Source organism: Theropithecus gelada, chromosome 11 (genome assembly GCF_003255815.1).
Source record: "Theropithecus gelada isolate Dixy chromosome 11, Tgel_1.0, whole genome shotgun sequence".
Classification (NCBI taxonomy): domain Eukaryota; kingdom Metazoa; phylum Chordata; class Mammalia; order Primates; family Cercopithecidae; genus Theropithecus; species Theropithecus gelada.
The window spans coordinates 116,482,685-116,503,001 of NC_037679.1; the positions used below are offsets into that span (position 1 = coordinate 116,482,685).

Sequence of the window (20,317 nt, forward strand, 5' to 3'; positions counted from 1 at the left end):
ACAAAGAAGTACCCAGTTGAATATAATTTCAAGATCTAATAGATGCTTTCTTTATGACCAGATAATACCAAATTGTATCAAACACTCCTGCTCAGGATGTGCCTGGTTTCCATTCTACTTCCACTTTCAAATGATCTGTGTATAGGTAGTTCTCAGCGCTCCTGGTTTTCCTTCTGCCTTTCTCACTGTTCCTTTCTCAATCTTTCTTCTCCCCATGTACCCCTTTTGACCACTCCACACAATCTCCTTCATTCCAGATATTAACAATAAGCTGGTTGCAAATCCAGAACTGCAGTAGCCTCACTGAGCTTTAGATATGCCCCAATTATCTACCAAAAATCCTCCTAGGATGTTTCATAACTTCCCTTCTCCCTCTAACATGCCTTAGCCATTGCCAAAATTTATCAGAAGGTTGTCTCATAGTTTTGTTTATCACTATTTTTCTTCAACATCTTCTTAATGAAGTTTAATATACCATGAGTTATGAAAATGTGTAAACTATCAAGAAAACCTGAAAAGAACTTAGTAAATGAAGTACCCTTCTGAAGAAATTGATTAAACTTCATGACTTCGAAATAAAACTAAAACCAGTCAGGTGTGGTGCCACGTGCCAGTAGTCCCAGCCACTAGGGAAGCTGAGATGGGAAGATCGCTTGAGCTCAGGAGTTCAAGTTTAGCCTGGGTAATATGGCAAAACCCTATCTCTTAAATAAAGCTAAAACAATTTTGCATTTCCATAATGTCTTATCAAACTGCTTTTATATTTATGACAACAACTCACTTTCACTGTAAGATAATTTTATTAATGAAAAAAACAATGATACTAAGAATTTAAATGATTTGTCTTCGGTTACAATTATCCAGATGTACAGGTAGGGGCAAAAAATATATATATACACACACATCTATTCATTTTTACTCCTGCTTAGATGATAAGTAATTAGTCTATATTAGAGCTTCTTAAGCTCTGTGTCTGCCAAGATATTGATCCCCTCTGCTCTCAGGGGAGTCACCTGGGTCAGAAACCCAGGGCCAATTACCAGCAGCCACATACAGCTTCATGCATTTACCACAGTATACCAGTGGACCACAGAAATAGGATTTTTGATGTGTGCCAAGAGAAGCAGGTTGGGAAGAACTGCGTTTAAGGTATTTCACACTATTTAGTATAGTTAATTAATTTTTTAAAAATTTTAACAATTTTAAGTGAGTTATTATCTTAACAGAAAATTTAGAAATTTATTTTCAGATTTAAACTAACTGCTTTCAACCCCATTAACAGAATACACCACTTATCAGAAATAAGCAAGCACTTTGGTCTCACTATGATATACTCTTCATTAGTAAGGCAGCTAAAACTGGACAGCATCATAGTCCAAACTAAAGGACATCTTTAGCTCTCCTCAGTTAGCTATCACTGTATTCCAAACACTTACCAAAAAGAGGGTGGAGACAGTAACTCAGGAGGACAAATTCCAGACGTGATTAATAATAATACCTAGTTACCTGAGATGCCGAAATAGCATGTATTGACTTGTGACTATGTATGACCGTGGTTATTAAGAAATTCATTAAAATGTCTTACACATCTAGACTCAAAGGGTTCTAAAGAGCAATTCTCTTTTGGAGGGGGTTAGGGGTAGGAAGCCATGGAAGAAATTCTCAGGTTCTCGCCAATCAGGAATTTTTAACTGCATCTTACCTGGTTTTTATTTGGATTCTCCATGAAGACACACTGCTTCATTATGTAGGAGACAACAGCATTCCCTCCTAACGCAGCAACATGAGCTCTCACCATTGCAAACACTTCAGCAATAAAAGCATGGAGAAAACCACTGACTCCTCCTTCCTAAATAATAACACACAGGAAAATCATACCATAGATACATGTGTATGGATATAGGAATATATACAAAATGTCAAAGAATATATATTAAAACATCCTAAATTATCTTAATATACCAAATAACTTAAACTTCCCTCACAATGGGGATTTACTGAATGAACAAACATTGACTGAACACATGTCCAGGCAAGGATTTACTACATTTACTTTACAGATGATAAAACTGAAGCCCGGAGAATTTGTAACTTGCCCATGACTAGCTATGATCAAACAGCTAATAAGTAAATGGCAGGGCAAGAATTCAAATTGTGCCTCCACCTTCAACATCTCCATTAAATCATGCTCATCATCATTAAAACAAATTGATGATAAGCCTAAACAATAAAACTTACCTGCTATCCATATCTCTCATTCTGAACCTGAACCATGTTCAATCAAACTTGCCTTTTTTTCAGTTTCTCAAATGCACAAGCACTTTTCCTACCTCAGGCTCACTGGCACATGTTGCTCCTGAAGACTTTTCACTCAGTTTTTTTGTTTTTGTTTTTTCCACAGAACAACTCATTCACTCCTTGGTCCCAATTTACCTATAATGTCTTCAGAGATACCTTCTCTGACTGTGAACTATAAGTTGAATTCCTCTATTATATTCTCTGATAGCCTCTGTTCAATTTCTTTATATTACTTACTCTCCCTAGTAATTAGATACTAATTATATGATTTATTTGTTTTTGTCTACCATGCTCCAGTTCTACTAGATTGTAAGTTCCATTAGGTCAGGGACTGTATCTGTTTTGCATACAACTATATGCTAACATCTAGTTCAACAGGTGCATATAATAAGAATTCTATACATAACTGTTAGGAAATAAAATCCAGTAGTTCAGGGTACTTTTTCCATATTCAAAAACAAGGAAAACAGAAATCAAAGGCTAGTCAATAGCTTAAAATGCTTTTCAACCTAGGTTTCCACAAATTCTATTGTACTTATTTACAGTCTAGGAGGAAATTTCCAACTTTAAACTGGAAGGGGAAAAATCCATCTTTCTGAAAAGCCTGAGGATACTACATATAGTTTTGTAAAGATATCTCTTTTTGTAGTTAAGGAATTAAGGGAGTTGCTTCAGCCTGCCTCCAACTCAATCATAGTTCAGTATGTTTTTCTTTGACTTTTATCAATTTCCTCCTGTTTATTAAATCAAAAAATTCTGATGACACAGTAGCTCTGTAGAGGATTAATTTAAAAAATATTAATTAACTGTAAGGAAACAACTCAGGCAATTAACACATTTGGAATATTGTGCTACACAGTTAATATTATAAGTTTCTGTTGAAGGAAAATCCACCAAGAAGCAACATTTTGAGGTATGGGAGCTTAAGTAGTCAAGAAGGCTTAGGAAATAAAATTTTGTGGATTCAAAATAGTGTAATATCCATGTGCTACCAAGAGCAAGTAGAAAGATTAATTCATAATACATGCCAACTTTTCGCACCAAATCTTTGTCAAATGTAAATGGATGTAGAGAAGTATCATCTATTTTAATTCTCTATCAAAAGGTTTTTGAGAATATCTTGATAGTTTATTTTTCATCTTAACATAATTAAGAGTGATATAAAAACGAATTTATCTTTTTTTTGGGGGGAGGAGAGAGTCTCACTCTGTCACCTAGGCTGGAGTGCAATGGTGCAATCTCAGCTCACTGCAACCTCCACCTCTCATGTTCAAGCAATTCTTGTACCTCAGCCTCCCGAGCAGCTGGGATTACAGGCATGTGACACCACGCCTGGCTAATTTTTCTATTTTTAGTAGAGAAGGAGTTTTGTCATGTTGGCCAGGCTGGTCTCGAACTGCTGGCCTCAAGCAATCTACCCGCCTCGGCCTCCCAAAGTGGTGAGATTACAGGCGTGAGCCACCATGCCTGGACTAATTTACCTCAAAGAAAACATCCATCTAAGTAATTAAATAATCTGTCAGAAGCTATTCATTCATTTACACAAAAACATATTGTGTTTACTCTGTGCCAGCTACTGTGCTAGGCGCAGGATGGTGAGTATGTTATTAAAGATAACGTGCAGGCTGTTATTCCTAAGAAAGTATAGAAACACTGCTGGTGAAAAAGGGCACAGCTAAGTGTGCCTTATTCGTCTTTATAATGAATATACTTTTTAAAAATACAAACTGCAGCTAAAGTAAAATTTGAAAAGATTATTGGATGTCACACTTCAGTAATTAAAAAATTTCCCTATTCACAATATTAATTTGCTTGGTAGCCCCTGTTCCTTAACATATGACATTATATAATTGTTTTAAGTTTAAATTCCTGTGTTATAAAAGATATAACAGGCTGACTCTGATTCTGAACTTTTTCCACATCAAGTAAAATATTACAACTTGTTATTTAAAAACCAAATTAAAGTTTAATGATACTCAGTGTGAGATAAGATTGAAGAAATGTCATCCTCATACACTAATGGAGAGAGTAAAAGATGAGCAGCTTCATTCCTTTCTCAGTAGGAAGAAACAGCAGAGCTAAATTACATAAAGTATCTCTTTAGACATATATCCATAATAGAGTCCTCTATTATTTCTAAATGTGATCTGTCAAAAGTTGCTAAATTACTGAGAAAATGAAGCTGTTCTTTCAGGGCTATTTTAAACCTCTATTTGAACACAGATATTTGTTTTATTTACTATATGATAAGGTTCTAAGATTTTTAACAATAAATAGGTTTAACACTAACACAATTCTTGGGATAATCCTAGCTGCTAAATGAAATAAACTCTAGACTCAATCCAGATAGATTATTAAAATATAAATAAATATTTGTAAGTTATTTTTGGCAAAAAATAACAATTTGAAACTTGTTTGGTTTTGTTACTAAATCTTCAATCAGAGAAAACTCAAAAAAACAATGAAATAACTTCTATAAAATTACCTCCCGAAGAGAAGTAGTCTCTCGAATAAAAAACATGTTAATTATCCCAAGATACTTAGTTATTTTTGCTCCAGGAATAAAAGAAAGAGGTGTCATCTTAACAACCCCAACTGTGGAATTTGCACAAGGTGGAGCAGAACGATTCCGGAAATTTCCATCACCCACTGGACTTGCTTTTTCAACTGTCACGGCTAAAATTGGAGAAAGAGGAGAAAACATTCAGAACAGACGCTGGTAACACAATTATTCCCTGAGGTTTCCAAATAAGTGGTGACAACATTCAGCTGTCTGTGAGGCTAAGCCATGTCATGAAAGAAAAGAAATTATCATGCACTGCATGCAATTAAAAAAGAGAGACAGAAAAACATGAGAGGAAATGCTGGAATGGAATTCTTTTGGAAGAAAAATGGCATTCCTGCAAAAGAAAATGTTGATGCAGTATAGCTACACACACAATGATTGGTTATAAAGTGAAGAAAAAGAAAAAGCGGCAGAGCATTAAAATTATCTGCTGTAGGAACAAATTATTACAAGGAGAGTGTGAAAGTTGTTATATTTCCCAGCGCAATTTTTCCATCTTTTTCAGACGACTTCATCATTGTCAACTTGTAGATAAACCTTATGTTATCTAATTGTAAGATATTTGCTTTTTCCAAACCTTTTTGAAAACCAACTCATAGTTTTAAAAGCTTAACACAATGACCTCTGCTAGCTAAAAGCTGGTTGTTTATAAAGTAAAACAACAAAAAAACAACAACAACAAAAAAAAACAATAGCTACCACTTACTAAATAACTGCCATAAGACAGACATATATATATCTAATCCTTACAACAACCCAGAAACATAGGCTATCATCATCATCCCCATTTCATGCATGAGGAAATGGAAGCTTAGAGAAGTTAAGTAACTTGCCCAAGGTCTGATAGCTATTAAAATGGCACTTCTAGGATTCAGAACCAGATCTGGCTGGTTTCACATCCTATGTTATTTCCTGTGAAATGCAGTTTTTTCCCCTTCTAATATATGGTAAGTTCTTTCACTCAAATACATTTACCTCAAAATTTACCAAAACACATGGGGTAAAGATAACATATAAGTAATGATTCTGATTCTAGCAGTAAGGTAATAACTACTTTCTCTCCAGAAATTCTTTATTCGTTTAGCCCTCTGCATATCACACTTAATAAACCAACAGATGCCACATACTAAATAGTACCTTGGGTCCTGGAAGAACGTCTCTTCAATAAGAGAGTTGGTAATTTATTTTCAACTAGAACAATATAATATCTATTTATATACTTTTAAAAATGCCTGCACAAAAAAGAAAATTTTAAAAACACAATTCTATAGGTAAAACTAATAAATCTAAAGGCCTTTCAAAAGCTTTTCCTAAATGACCCTTAGAGTCTGCAGCTTTCACACTCTAATACATGATGGATTGGCAACGTTATTACTGGGTAGTAAGGTCTAGCTTTTACCACTGGGAAATCAGGGATATGTTTCTCAGATTATCATAATGTGGTAGAAACATCCGCCTACTTGTCTTAATTGATCCACGCCTTATGGTCTGAGCTTTCAGTTTAATGAGCTCTATCCAGCTGCTGCATCTGTCTGCAAAGGAACTGTAATCAACTGACGTTGCTGAAAACACAGACAGAAAACAAAAGAAAAAACAAAGAAAAAAATATGGATGATGTCTCTTACTCGTCTTAACACTCCTTTCGATGATGTAATTTAACTGTAACTCAGAAAAAGAACGGTCCTTTTCAAGTCAGATAAGAGAGATAGTAAAGAGTCAAGCTTTAGACACTGATTTGTCCAAAACCAAGTTCTCAGTTAGCAGGCTGAGCATTTTTGGTGATGTCATAGTTGTGTGGTCTCTTAGGGAGAGCCTGATTGGGGTCTAACATAAATTATCAGTGAAAGGACCACATACTGCGCTTTAACTAACTTTATTTCCTACTCTTCTTAATTTATAATATTTCAGTTGTTCCTATTTTATAATCAAAACTTTGTGAATAATTCATTTCCCTAGTTGTACCCTAAAATTTAAAAAAAAAGAGAGAGAATCAAATGTTGAAGAACACATTTTAAAAAGTTACTAGTTGACTTATCTGTTATTAAAATATCTTCTTTCTACAGTCAGTAAGAGGAAAACCAAAGGGCCATTTTTGTTAATGTTTTGTTTCCATGTCTGATTTTGGGCAATGAAGCCTCTGATAATACGGGGTTGGGGCAGGTGTGAGCCTCACAAGTTCCCCCTTTTTAAAAGAATAACTTTTACTACTGCTAAGCTGGGAAAAAATTTTAAGGAGCTAAAATTTTATGCTTAGAAACTGGGAAACCATTAACATACTAAAAAATTTAAATATTAGTTTAATTGATGTTTTTTAAAAGAACATATTCTACCTACCAAAAAAAAAAAAAAAAAAAAGCCAGATTTTGGTGTCTATGCCATATTGTCCAGTGCATTTCTTTGATGTCTATAATTTCATGCACCACCAAACTAGAATTTTACACCTTTGGTGACTATTTGCTTAATTAGATAAACTCACCTCTCTGTGCAGCTGGTATACCTGAGTTAGAACTTGCACTCTCCAGGTGTTCTAATAAGACAATATGAACAACATTAGCTCGGATGCTAAGTACAAGCCAGTACCTCTTCTTTGTTATTTGTTAATACCTCTATAAGCCAGAAGAATAGGAGGAAATCTTTATGGCTTCATTGCAAAAGCAAACCAAATAAAAGCATTTAGGTTTACAATGCAGTTTCTATTGACACATGAAAACTAGCTCAGTTCATAAATACCATGCCAAAGGAGACTACTTGCTTACTATAACACAAAAAAAGTTTCAGAAACTTCATAGTCACAAGAAAATATAAACATAGTAACAAATGTGAGTATGATGAAAGCAGGATGTGAGACCAGGCAGAGAAAAGGGCCAATGTGTTGGGAAGAATAGCTGAAATGAAACATAGAGGGGAAATGTTTGCTGTGGGGAAGAGCCTGTAAGATTAAAAATTACAGACAAGATAATGATTATGCTTCATAGATCAGCATAAGCTGCTCCCTAGTCTTAACTCTCCTCACCACCAACTTCTTCATTCAAGGACTTCGATATCAACAGCTCCCTCTGGTGGTATCAAGACTTTGCAAAACTAAAAAATGAGTTATCACAGAGATAACTAGGAATCTCAGGCAGTATCACTCCCTTTCCAGTAACCTCATAACAGTAGCATCCAGAATTTTCCCTGATATTTTTTATTACAGGTATTTAAGGTATTGTACAAATTTAAATAGCACTATAAAAAAAACTTCATAATTTTTAATGCTCATTCTACCCACATTAGAATATTTAAAGTTTTGTTTGAAAGAATTTTACAACTAAAAGAATAGTGTTGCCAATTTAGAAATAACTCATGAAAAGCACTGAGAATAATTTCGGTTGGCCAGTTTAAGTATAGATAAATTGATAGATACAATTTTTTAATTTCTACTTAATGTGTTGATTTTTTTGATAACATGCTGAAATTAATTTAAAAAACTTTTCAAAACATTATTTGTACAGAATGTTTCTACCATAGAATATTGCTGCTAATTGAAAATCCAATGCAAGTATCTCACCACGACCCACCAACACAATTTTTTTTTTTTTTGAGACGGAGTTTTAGTCTTGTTGCCCAGGTGGGAGGGTAGTGGCACGGTCTCAGCTCACTGCAACCTCCACCTCCCAGATTCAAGTGATTCTCCGGCCTCAGCCTCCCAAGTAGCTGGGATTACAGGCGCCCACCACCACGCCTGGCTAATTTTTTTATATTTTTAGTAGACATGGGTTTTACCATGTTGGCCAGGCTGGTCTCGAACTCCTGACCTCAGGTAATCCGCCTGCCTCGGCCTCCCAAAGTCGTGGGATTATAGGTGTGAGCCACCACCTGGCCCACAGTTTTTATAAAGCAATTGACCACTAGCTAATACTGCAGCATATACAGAGCTGATAAATAAAAGGGATCACCAAGTGGAGTTCACGAAAGGCCTGTGAGGATACCATGCTGTGGACATGCCCTGACCATCATGCTCGCTGACTGGAGATCTAGATAGGAAAAGTCCTCCTGATTCAGGATCTTGAGGGACTTTGGAAGTCTAGGAGATGAGACCTACAGAAAGACCAGCACAGAGCTGACACTCAGAGGCTTACCTGATCTGCAGGGACACTCAGCACAGAAACAGACTCAATGGAGAGACTGGGACACCAACTGTCCTACCCCTAACTTACATATCCCGAGAGGGTCCTGAGGCTCTCATATGTCTTGTGCAGTATAGATTTGGTTGGTGTAGAATTACAGAACATATAGCTGGTATTAGGAATTCCGTGCATTTTTTTAAACTGCAGGGGAAAGACGAATGGCTTAAAAATTTCTGAAAAATCACTAAAACTAAAATCTTTTGTATACCTTGATATTATCTGAGTAATATCGAATTCCCTAGTAGGAACTGCGTATATTTTAATGGCAAATGTACAAAGAAAGAGCTTACCTGAGTATGTATTAAGTATCTGTTCCCATCCCTAATATCAAGTGGAAAAAACAAGGAACACAATGATATGTAAAATACTTGTGTTTTTTAAAAAGGATGAATAGAGTATCTTTGAAAGACAGACAGCAAACTGTTAAAAGTAGTTGCCTCTTGGGGAAGAAAATGGAGAAGGGAGCTTTATTCTGGACTATATGATTTTTGTAGTATTTGAATTTTTCACGATATACATGTATTACTTTTACCCCACAAAATTTATAAAGGGTGAAGAGGGAAAAAAGGGAGGGAAAATGTTTATTCCCTGCCCTCAAATATGAATGTATCTGAATAAAAATCTGAAAACCAAAGTTTTTAAGGGAGAAGATTTTGATTTCACTTAGGGAGAGCAGGTTCATCTTTTAACATGCTTGCTATCTTAATTTTTCTCCCAGAAAAAAAAAGGCCCAAGAGGCCCAAGGCCAGCTGGTCCCAGCAGCAGATAGACATCAGCACCTTGGACTGGTTTGAATACCTCAAATGTCTGATGACCTCAAACTCCCAGTCCCTCTGCTTCTCCGGATCAGAGTTTGGCTTCTCAGGTGATAGGCTTTTCAAAAGAGAAGGTACTGCAGATACATGCAGTCTGGCTCACTGACAAACTGGGAGTTCTGATTTAAAAGAAATAAAACAATATGCAATCTCTAGGCTAATACTAATTTAAAAACAACATATTTCATTATTCAAGGGCAGAAATCTCCTCAAGTCTTTCAGACTTTGTTGAGTTGTGCTCAGTTGTGTGCCATTTGTAGATCTATATGGAAGAGTCTGAAACAAATGCTTTTCATGTCAGATCTCCCTTCTAGCTGCAGAGTCTCAAGCCACACAACAGTCCACTTCTCTTATAATTTGGTTTCCCATTTAATACAAGAAGAAGATTATTTTGCATTTTTTTAAAGTCACCATTAAGTGATAACCCTGCAAGCCCCAAATAAATGACCCTAGAAACTTAGCAAAGCAAAACAGGGCTATGGTTTATTATTCCCCTAGTGCACTCTAGCAATATTTAACAAGCCCTGTGTCTAGTGGTGTGAGAGGGAAACTAACCCAGGTTAAAAGCAATTTAGTGGAAATAAGCATATTATTGACAAAAATGATTCTTCCTCCCTCAAACAGACAATCTCCAGTGCATCTAAAGTCTGAGACTTTTCCATTCTTCTAAATAACTTGTCGTAATCAATGGCAAAGGTATTTGTTAGCTGCAGTAATTATTTGAATGTATGTGCCCTCCACAACTTGTTGAAATTTAACTGTCATTGTAACAGTACTAAGAAGTAGAACATTCTGGCCAGGGGCAGTGGTTCATGCCTGTAATCCCAGCAATTTGGGAAACTGAAGTGGGCAGGTACGTTGAGCTCAGGAGCTCAAGGCCAGCCTGGGCAACATGTTGAAACCCCATCACTATGATAAAATATAAACATTAGCCAGGCGAGGGGGTGCTAGTGGTCCCAGCTACTCAGGAGGCTGAGGTGGGAGGATCGCTTGAGCCCAGGAGGTAAAGGCTGCAGTGAGCCAAGATCGCAGCACTGCACTCCAGCGTGGGGGACAGAGTGACACCCTGTCTCAAAAAAAAAAAAAAAAAAAAAGGCCGGACGGTGGCTCATGCCTGTAATCCCAGCACTTTGGGAGGCCAAGGCAGGTGGATCACTTGAGGTCAGGAGTTCGAGACCAGCCTGGTCAATATGGTGAAACCCTGTCTCTACTAAAAACACACACAAAAAAAAAAAATTAGCCAGGCATGGTGGCAGGCACCTACAATCCCAGCTACTTGGGAGGCTGAGGCAGGAGAATCACTTGCACCCGGGAGGCAAAGGTTGCAGTGAACTGAGATTGTGCCTCTGCACTCCAGCCTTGGCAACGGAGGGAGACTCCATCTCAAAAAAAAAAAAAAAAAAAAGAAAGAAAAAAAAAGTAGGACATTTAAGGCCTGATTAGGCCAGATCTCCACCCTCATGGATGGGATTAGTGCCATTATAAAAAGGGAGGTTTGACCTCCTCGTGCTCTCTTTTTGCCCTTCTGCCCTGTGATAATGCAGCAAGAAGGCCCCAGCAAGATGCTGGTACCTTGATATTGGACTTCCAACCTTCAAAACTGAGAGCCAATAAATGCCTGTTCTTTATAAATTACACAGTCTCAAGTGTTTTGTCACAGTAGTACCAAACAAAGATAAATACAGTAATAAATTTCTACACTGATCAGTACCTTTTTTGACTACCCACTTTATATCATTAGAATTTACAGATCATCTTTGCTCTAAATAATTAAAAAATATTTGAGAAAATCTTATCTGAATGTCTTTTAAAAATTATTAAAACTAAAAAAGTTACTATAAATGATTAACTAGTTACTACAAAAGTTAACTACAGTTACTACAAATGATTCTCTGGCAGATTAAAATTGAGAGTTATTATAATTTATGTTTTATTTTCCTATTTAAATATTCTCAGTTTTATTATGATCAAACCTGGGTTTTATGTTTCTTTAGGAATTTCCATCAATCGATACTGCATTGATTAGTTATGCTTTATAAGTATAAAATCTAACTTCATGACTGGGGTAGACAAATGATATACCTAAACATTCAGTATCAACCTGATCTATAACAATACTCAAATATTGATGAATTGATAAGGAAACTGCCATATTACAGTTACAAATTACTAAGGCATACCTAAAGATAAAACTAGCTTCAATTTGGACAGTTTACAAGGGAAAAATTCAACTGTGATACGTCGGTAGTACATATATTAGATAACAAAGACAATTAACTTCCCTATTTGGGTCATTTAAGTTTCTAATTAAAGGTGTACGACATCCTAAACCACTTGTCTTTCTTCTTCAATCTGCTTCTTACATTTTCCTGCTTCCATTTCCAAGCATGCAATCCCCCTCTCACTCCTATCTTTTATAGCTTCTCTTCCACATAATCCGTTTTCTGTCAGTAATGCAATGCAATTTTTCTTTGCTTTTTACTCCCTCTTCCTCTAACCATGGATTTCACTGTCCTCAAGCTGCCTTGAAGAAGCTACTGAGATAAAGATTCTTTATTCCTACTTCTCCATCAATTTTTTTCCTTCCTTCCTTTCCTTTCCTTCTCCTCTCCCTCCCCTCCTCTCCCTTCCCTTCCCTTCCTTTCCATCCTTCTTTTCCTTCCTTCCTTCCTTCCCATTTCTTGGATGAGTTTTTCACACATTTTCCTCTAGTTAGTTTCTGGTTTTTGCATTTTCTTCCCCCGAGCATCTCTTTCCTTTTAAAACTTGCCATTGATTATTTGGCCATCCAATAACATCAAGAATTTTAGCAGCTTTTTATTGTTGCTGCCACTTGGTCATAGTGACAAAATGTATTTTTTTAAAAATAGTAACAACAGACATGCAATGGACTATTAATATATAAAAATGCTTTTAATTAGTATAAGGAATTATATATAGTCATAAGAATTCAAACCGTTAGTTGGTAGGAAAAGTAAAAGATAACTTCTGTATTTTTTACAAATGTACACTTCTAATTGCTAGTTTAACATAATGTTAGCAAGACATTAAATTCAAACAGTTAAACTATTTTAAAATCAAATCTGTGAGAGAGACTGTCTCTAAAAAGAAAAAAATCTAATTTGGTTTAACAAAGAAAAAGTAACTCTTCTAGCCTACAATAAAAAACTTCTGATGTAGACACCTAATTTTGAAGTACCATGTATTGTGGGTATAAGCCAACTTGTTTTCTTTTATATTGAAATCCAAATTTTAACCTATGCTTGCCACAGCAGTCAGCAGCTAATGTAATGAATAGAGTATTCCTGCTAGCCTATAGCTTATGCCACTGAACATGAGGAAAGTACTCTAGTAAAAGCAAAAGGAAAGCAGGAAACAAGATGGGTATTTAAAAATATATACATATCTTCTATACAGTTTCACTCAACGGTATTTAAAACTAAAATTGACTTAATTAAACCTTTTTAATTTTTAAACAATCAGTGTTTTAATGAAAACTATTATCCTACCTTAGGTAATATTTTTTTAAGAACTTGAAATATATTTAAAGTGGTATATGATTTATACACACTTGTCTAATCTAAGTTCTTAAGCCTTACAATACAGCAACTAATAGCTCAAGATGTAAGCCTTTAGATATTTCTCTGAAGTAATATGCTAACCTTTTATAAAAATTACATGTATAAAATTCTTGAGATAAACTGAAATCTATGAGAAAAATCTTGCCGATTTTTTTTACTCTTCTCCCAGATTACCTCAACCCAGACTCCCCCCATTTTGCTCATTCTTTTTTTCTATCTATCTATCTATCCATCCATCCATCCATACATTATTTTTAAAGTCTCTTGAAAATCATTTCAGAGAAAAACTCAGGTTTAGATATCAATGATGAGAAAAAAACATGAAAATTGTATTAAAAGTTTGCTATAGCTATCATTTTTCTCATATCACACTCTTGTATAAACATAAATAATTTATGTTGATATCATATCATCTATCCTTTAATAAATTACTTAAGCTCAGCACCAGTTAATGTATCAAATCAGAAAAGTCAAGATATCCAGCAAGGTAACACCAAATGAACCATAAATTTGAGACATACATCAAACTACTTTGTTACCTTTAAAAACAAAACCAAATATAATAAACGATGGAAAGAAAAAATTGAACATGGATGGACAATTCAGGCCGAGGCTTACTCTACACAGTGAAATAAGATATACATTATTGAACATTTCTTTACATGACATTCACCCATTTTCAGTAACACAAAAAGACAATGAAAGGTTTATCTACAAGTAAAAAGATGGAAGTATTAATAAACACACTATGCTTAGACTAATCCCCTAGCCAATATAAAAGGAAATAAAAAATTTTAACAATCATCCTATTTGTGATTAAAAACATGAAATATAAACTGGAATTCAAAGTTACTGAAAGTAAAAAAAAAAGCTATCAGCTTATTCAACTTAACAAAACAATTTAAAAACTATACTTTTATTTATCAGCATTAGTAATTGACTTTTAAGCCTCTTATGGATGCATATTTTATAAAGCAGACAAATCTTCTGAGCATTTATCCTTAACACTCTTACCTTCCTCTCTTCCTGCCTATTTCCACTAAATGGCAATGCTTAAATTTTTCCAGACATTGCCTTCTGTCATGTTACAACACTCGATTACTCCATTTTTAAGACTCTATTATATTTTTCAGGCCTTTTCAAAACCTATCTTACTCTCAAATTTTCCAAAACATTTTGAGATAACTTTAAAAACTATATTTAGCCCATGTCCTCCTGAAAAGACTTGAGGAAGCACAAGACAATAAATAAGCATGGAACATAAACCACAATTCACAAAACTACAGAAATATTGACAGAAAGGTACAGATATACTTTTAAGTGTTTACTGATGATTTTACAATGCAATATTCAAGGAAAAGCTCATAGGTTTTACAGTTAAGCACTTAGTATAAAAAGTTTTACATATATTAGTATTAGATGTGATGGTCTGATGATGATGATGATGACAATAAAGGGTGGCATGATCAATCAATGGTTTTCAAACTTTTTGAGACCCTTTCTTCAAGTGAAATCACATACAGAAGATGGATATAAAAACACATGGAATCAAAGCTGCTGTTTCAGAAAAGTAGGGGATGCAGACACCTACCCTCAATCCCATCCTTCTCTGCTCCCTTTCACCCTGCCTCCTGGAAGGCCATGAGGTACCTCTGACAAACCTCTATGGTTCAGAGGAGCAGAATTTAAAATTAAAATTATTGGTTTAATTGATTAAAAGTTATTTGAAATCATTATTTATTTATTTATTTATTTATTTTTTTTCTTGAGACAGGGTCACTCTGTCGCCCAGGCTGGAGTGCAGTGGCACAATCACAGCTTACTGTAGCCTCAACCTCCCTGGGTTCAGGTGATTCTACCACCCAGCTTCCTCGGTAGCTAGGACCACAGGCACATCACCATGCATGACTAATTTTTGTATTTTTTGTAGAGAAGAGACTCCTAGGCTCAAGCAATCCGCCTGCTTCGGCCTCCCAAAGTGCTGGGATTACAGGTATGAGTCACCGCGCCCAGCTGAACACATGTAAATTACAGAAGCTCAGTGTGACCTTGAGGACTAATTTAGCTTTTGATTTACTTTTCAAAAATGGGAATATGTTAATAATTGAAGAACCATAAACTACAGAAACCCAAGGAATTTTAAAGGTTAGAGAGAATCTTAATCTTTTCACATTTTACACATGAGGAGCTGAGGCTCAAAGAGGTTAAGCAATTGGTCCAAGTTCTCACACCTAATCCACAGCAGAACTGAGAGAAAAACACAGGTCGGTTGCTTTTCCAACCTACCTCATGGTCCCTCTCCATTCTCCCTAAAATGAGTTGCAAATATTTTAGGTACTGTTCAAATAGGACTTACTATACTCAAATTCTTATTTTCTTGTTTTTTAGTTCACAAAGTATCATTTTGCATACCACATACTAACGATCACATAAGCACCAGTTATAATTCCTTTGAAAACATTTTGAAAGCTACTGCAGAAGTGGAAAGTTGTCTTTATAGACAAGTCAAACTTAGAAAGCTTAAATCTAATCTTCTGCAAAATTCAGTAGGTATTAACAATATAGTAAAACAGAGTTAACAGGGACCCCAAGTCCACAAATACCTTTTCCTACAGAATAACAATCAATCAAACCTTTGTTGATTAGGTTTTAGGTTTTTTTGTTTTTGGGGTTTTTTTTGGCCCCTATTGCAGGGTAAGGATGTAAGGATAAATGAAATTATACCTAGAAGTGATATGGAACTAACCATGAACAAAAACAAATTTCTGTATAAAGTAGATGTTAAAGAAAAAAAAAAAACTTGCTGTATAGTGAGTTCAAGAAAGACTTTTCTTCTTTTTGAGAGAGGGTCTCCCCCTATCTCCCAGGCTGGAGTACTGTGGCACAATCACAGCTCACTGTAGCCTTAACCTCCTGGGATCAAGCAATCCTCCCACCTCAGCCTCCCTCGTAGCTAGGATCACAGGTGTACACCACCACATGCAGCTAATTATTTATTTTTTGTAGAGTTGGGGTCTCACTATGTTGCCCAGGCTGGTCTTAAAGTCCTGGATTCAAGCAATGTTCTCGCCTCAGCCTCTCAAAGTGCTGGGATTACAGGTATGAGCCAACAGGCCTGGCCCAAGGAAGACTCTTGACAGTTCTGCTTTCTGCCTGGAAGCTGTATTTAATTCATAAATCTGAACTCACATTCCCTTTGAATTTGATTTTTCCTCTCTATTCTTTCAAGGATATTGAGATATGCTACAATTCTCTATGGAGTTCTCAATCAGAATTTTAGGTGATGACAGAAAGGAAAAAGGATCATAGTTACCACGTTACAAAGTTCAGAATCTGGAAGCAGCTTATTTTTCATCTTCGAAATATAAGACAAGATCTATTTATCTACTAAACAGACTTTGTGCTGATTTAATAAAGATTATGTTGACATATACGTAAAGTGAATATAAAACTATTCTGTATTATACATAATTTGGTATCAAATAACGAGTAGGAATCATAAAATAATATCCATTGTATTATAAGACATGAAAGTTGAATAGCTGATTTCAAATAACTGTATCATTTCTCAAAACAAACTTAGTGAAAAACACATACTATATTTATCTAATACATAATGCTACAAAATAAGGTATAGTAATTTTAATTTTTTGTAATAAAAATTATACTAAAATCAGATGAGAAAGGAAAACAATACCTCCCACTTTTCTCCAAAGATTATGCAGATCAAAATAGATTTATTGCTATTAAAGTAAGGAGCTATCAATTTGCACCGGAAAAAAAAAATTGCAGTGTCTTATATAAGTACATAACAATGTTCTTCAATTATCACCACAGCAAAGACCGGAAGCTCATCCCTTTCTCACTTGTACTACTCCCACTCAAAACCTCTTCATATATCCTCCGAAAAAAAAAGCATTCTGTTGTCCAGGAAAATCCAAAACTTTTTGTGAAGGTTTAATTGTTGCTGGAAAAAACTTACCAAATATAATATAAATATCAAGTATTCTAAGTGTGAATAGTTACAGTGGGAAATCCAAACCTTTGAAAATAAAGCTTTAACACATTAAGGTATGAGAATGGAATATCACAGGAAAAATTACCTTAATACCTTATAATGAAATTACTTGAGAAATTAAAATAAGAGGAACATTAATTTATCCCCTTTATGAATATGAAGAAACATATAATGAGGGAATGAAGGATACATTTTCACCTCAAGGTAGTAAGATTGCCTATAATGAAGAAGCAGTGAAAGGAACTAGAAACTAGGATTTGTGTTTGCTTTTTCCCTTACTTAACCAACCTTTAACTGGTGGAAAAGGATGAGAAGGAAGTGAATCTGAACACAGTTCCAGTGGAAACTGTAAAAGTTCTTCATTATCTGTAGAGGCTAGAAAGGCAAGAAAAATACCAGTTATTTAGTAATGATCTATTATTAATTTTTTTAAATTAAGAATCTGTGACAACATACATATACATATTCGCAGCTCCACCTTCCCGCCCCAATTTATTCTGGTCATTTTCTCCCTGATTTCTCCCATGGAAACCCTTCATCTACATGATGCTGAGACTGGTGCTATCTTCCCTGGTATGACTGTTGTGAGGCTTTAAGAAATTAATATCTGTAAGTAATTTAGCACAGTGCTTTGCAAATAATAAATGCTAGATAATAATAATTAATATCCTACACTTTGTCCATTACTAGTTTTTATGCCACTTAAACTGGTTACATGTCTTCTTTGACAAATATCGGAACACAGAATCATTTAATACATCTACCTGACTCACTGCTCAAATCTTATCAATGCTATACATGTAGAATGTAATCAACTTTTAAAAGTTTAGGACTAATCATGAATATTTCATTTAGCCAGTAAGTCATTCGAACTATACAAGAAAGTATAGTATCCCTCATTATGTGTTTTTCAGAACACATAGTTTCCAGTAATTTGGATTTATTCAGAATATATTACAAATACTACTTTCTAAATTTTACTGGATTAAGGCCACCTTTGTGAATCTGTTGAACACTATGGAACTTGTCCTGAAAATAATACACAGGCACACAATTGTGCTTACTACATCAGTAGGTCCTCAGATGCCTTGAAGACCTTGCCAGAGATCGTAGTACAGAAACCCTTATATTACTGCAGAATTAGTATGCTATAATTTAAGTCTAAAAAACCCAGCAGCATTCCCTATGTAAATATCAGTCAAATACCACCTAGTCATGTATGAAAAATATCAAGTCAGCCATATGCTTATCCACACAGTTATCTTCACAAAGATGAACAGAAAAAGCAGCAAATATTCTTCAAGGAACAAGTAATTTACTGAATCCAGCTGTCCTGTATATTTTATCACTGAACCATAACACAGACAAACACAAACCGAACTTCCTATCCAGTAAAGACTTACCTCTTTGCAACGACTTTTCAACAGGGGTTTTTGTGGTTTGTAAAGCCTGATTTTTGTCAAAAGTTATTGCAACTGCCGTGACTGTAACCTAGAATTATAGAAACAATATGGTTAGCAAAATAATCACTGCCAAAAGTAAGTTTCTTACATATTTTTTTCAGTACCATGGTACAACCTACACCAAATACCTTTCCTGGTTAAAATCCTCAACCAGAATTATATATAAATTCAGATACACAAACTACAACTATGCCAAACAGTTACACCTAAATCTCAATATTCCAGAAAGAGCTGAAGAACCTTCTCTAAAAAATGGGAACTGGTAAAATCCCACATGATGGGTACAGATCCTACTGTACACATGCTGGAGCATATGTGCACTTACTCCCTCAGATAACTAAAGTTCAGAAAAAGAAACGCACATGGCCTAATGCATACTAACATATATTTTGTAATACTCTGAGGTAAACTAGTATAAGTTACTTAATTATGGCAAAATTATGATAATGAAATAGATAATAAAAATAATAGATCAGATAAAGACTATTCTTTAATAATGGACTAAATCTTAATTACCTGAATTAATTCATCTTCAGGCAGAGATACTGTAAAATTTACATGGCAAAGGCAGCAGGGGATCATAGATCGTAGTTTAAAGTACAGGCTCTACACAATAGAAAATATTAGTAATGTCACCTTTTTTATTTAAAAATTTATAAAAGCTGATTTTCTTAATGTACATTATATTATAGTAAATGGAGAGTTAAAAAAAATTAAAACAAAACTGGTCCACTTTTTTGTGTGTATTTTTACACTAAGAATATACTTTTTAATATTTAAGTAGACAATAAGATTTAATCATTTGTCAGTAAGTCACAAAAAACAATATAGTAAGTTTTTTTTAATGTACACATATACACTAGATTTTTATGGAAGTTAAAGCTATTAACTAACAAACTATTTCTTTTATAGTATGATATAGTAAGGGGGACAGGACAACTTTAGTATCTCACCTGCTGACAGAGGTAAGATAAGGAGGTAGGAGTGATTCAGCCCACAACTTTGTAAAGTATTACAGGTAACACAGCAATATAGACACTTTTAAAGTTTCATTATCTTAGACGCATGAAATAAAATTTCGTCAGAAGGTTCCTACCTTGAGCAAATTTTCACAGAGATCATTAAAGTTCTTATTGAGAGCTTGATTAGTCAGGTTGAGGCTGCTTAATCTGATTACTCTTACTGAAGTGAACATCTAAATGTGGGGTGACAGAACATGTCATTTTATTATTTTTAACTAAATATTTTAACAGTTGATAAACTGCCAAATAATGAACAATATTAACTAACGTAGTAGAATAAGGATAGTATTTTAATTGCAATAAGGAGGTTAAAAAAAAAAACAAAACAAATATTTAGATGGAACTTATTAAGATAACTTATGTGTTATTTGCTTAAAATTAAGAAAAA

General features: G+C 34.8%; 1 protein-coding gene across 6 annotated transcripts in view; it reads right to left on the minus strand.

Annotated features, from left to right (window-relative positions):
• The window catches only part of C2CD5 (C2 calcium dependent domain containing 5), a 95,191-nt gene that overhangs the window by 3,396 nt on the left and 71,478 nt on the right, over positions 1-20,317 (minus strand). For 4 of the 6 annotated variants that reach the window (XM_025402746.1, XM_025402748.1, XM_025402745.1 and 1 more), the window contains 8 exons: positions 20,004-20,102; positions 19,424-19,513; positions 18,848-18,935; positions 17,733-17,819; positions 7,341-7,391; positions 6,325-6,426; positions 4,784-4,974; positions 1,703-1,849 (listed from right to left, as the gene is read on the minus strand). In XM_025402746.1, the coding sequence (XP_025258531.1) occupies positions 1,703-1,849; positions 4,784-4,974; positions 6,325-6,426; positions 7,341-7,391; positions 17,733-17,819; positions 18,848-18,935; positions 19,424-19,513; positions 20,004-20,102 (855 nt within the window). The remainder of the gene's footprint in view (positions 1-1,702; positions 1,850-4,783; positions 4,975-6,324; positions 6,427-7,340; positions 7,392-17,732; positions 17,820-18,847; positions 18,936-19,423; positions 19,514-20,003; positions 20,103-20,317) is intronic. The other 2 variants (XM_025402744.1, XM_025402749.1) reach the window with 2 other exon arrangements.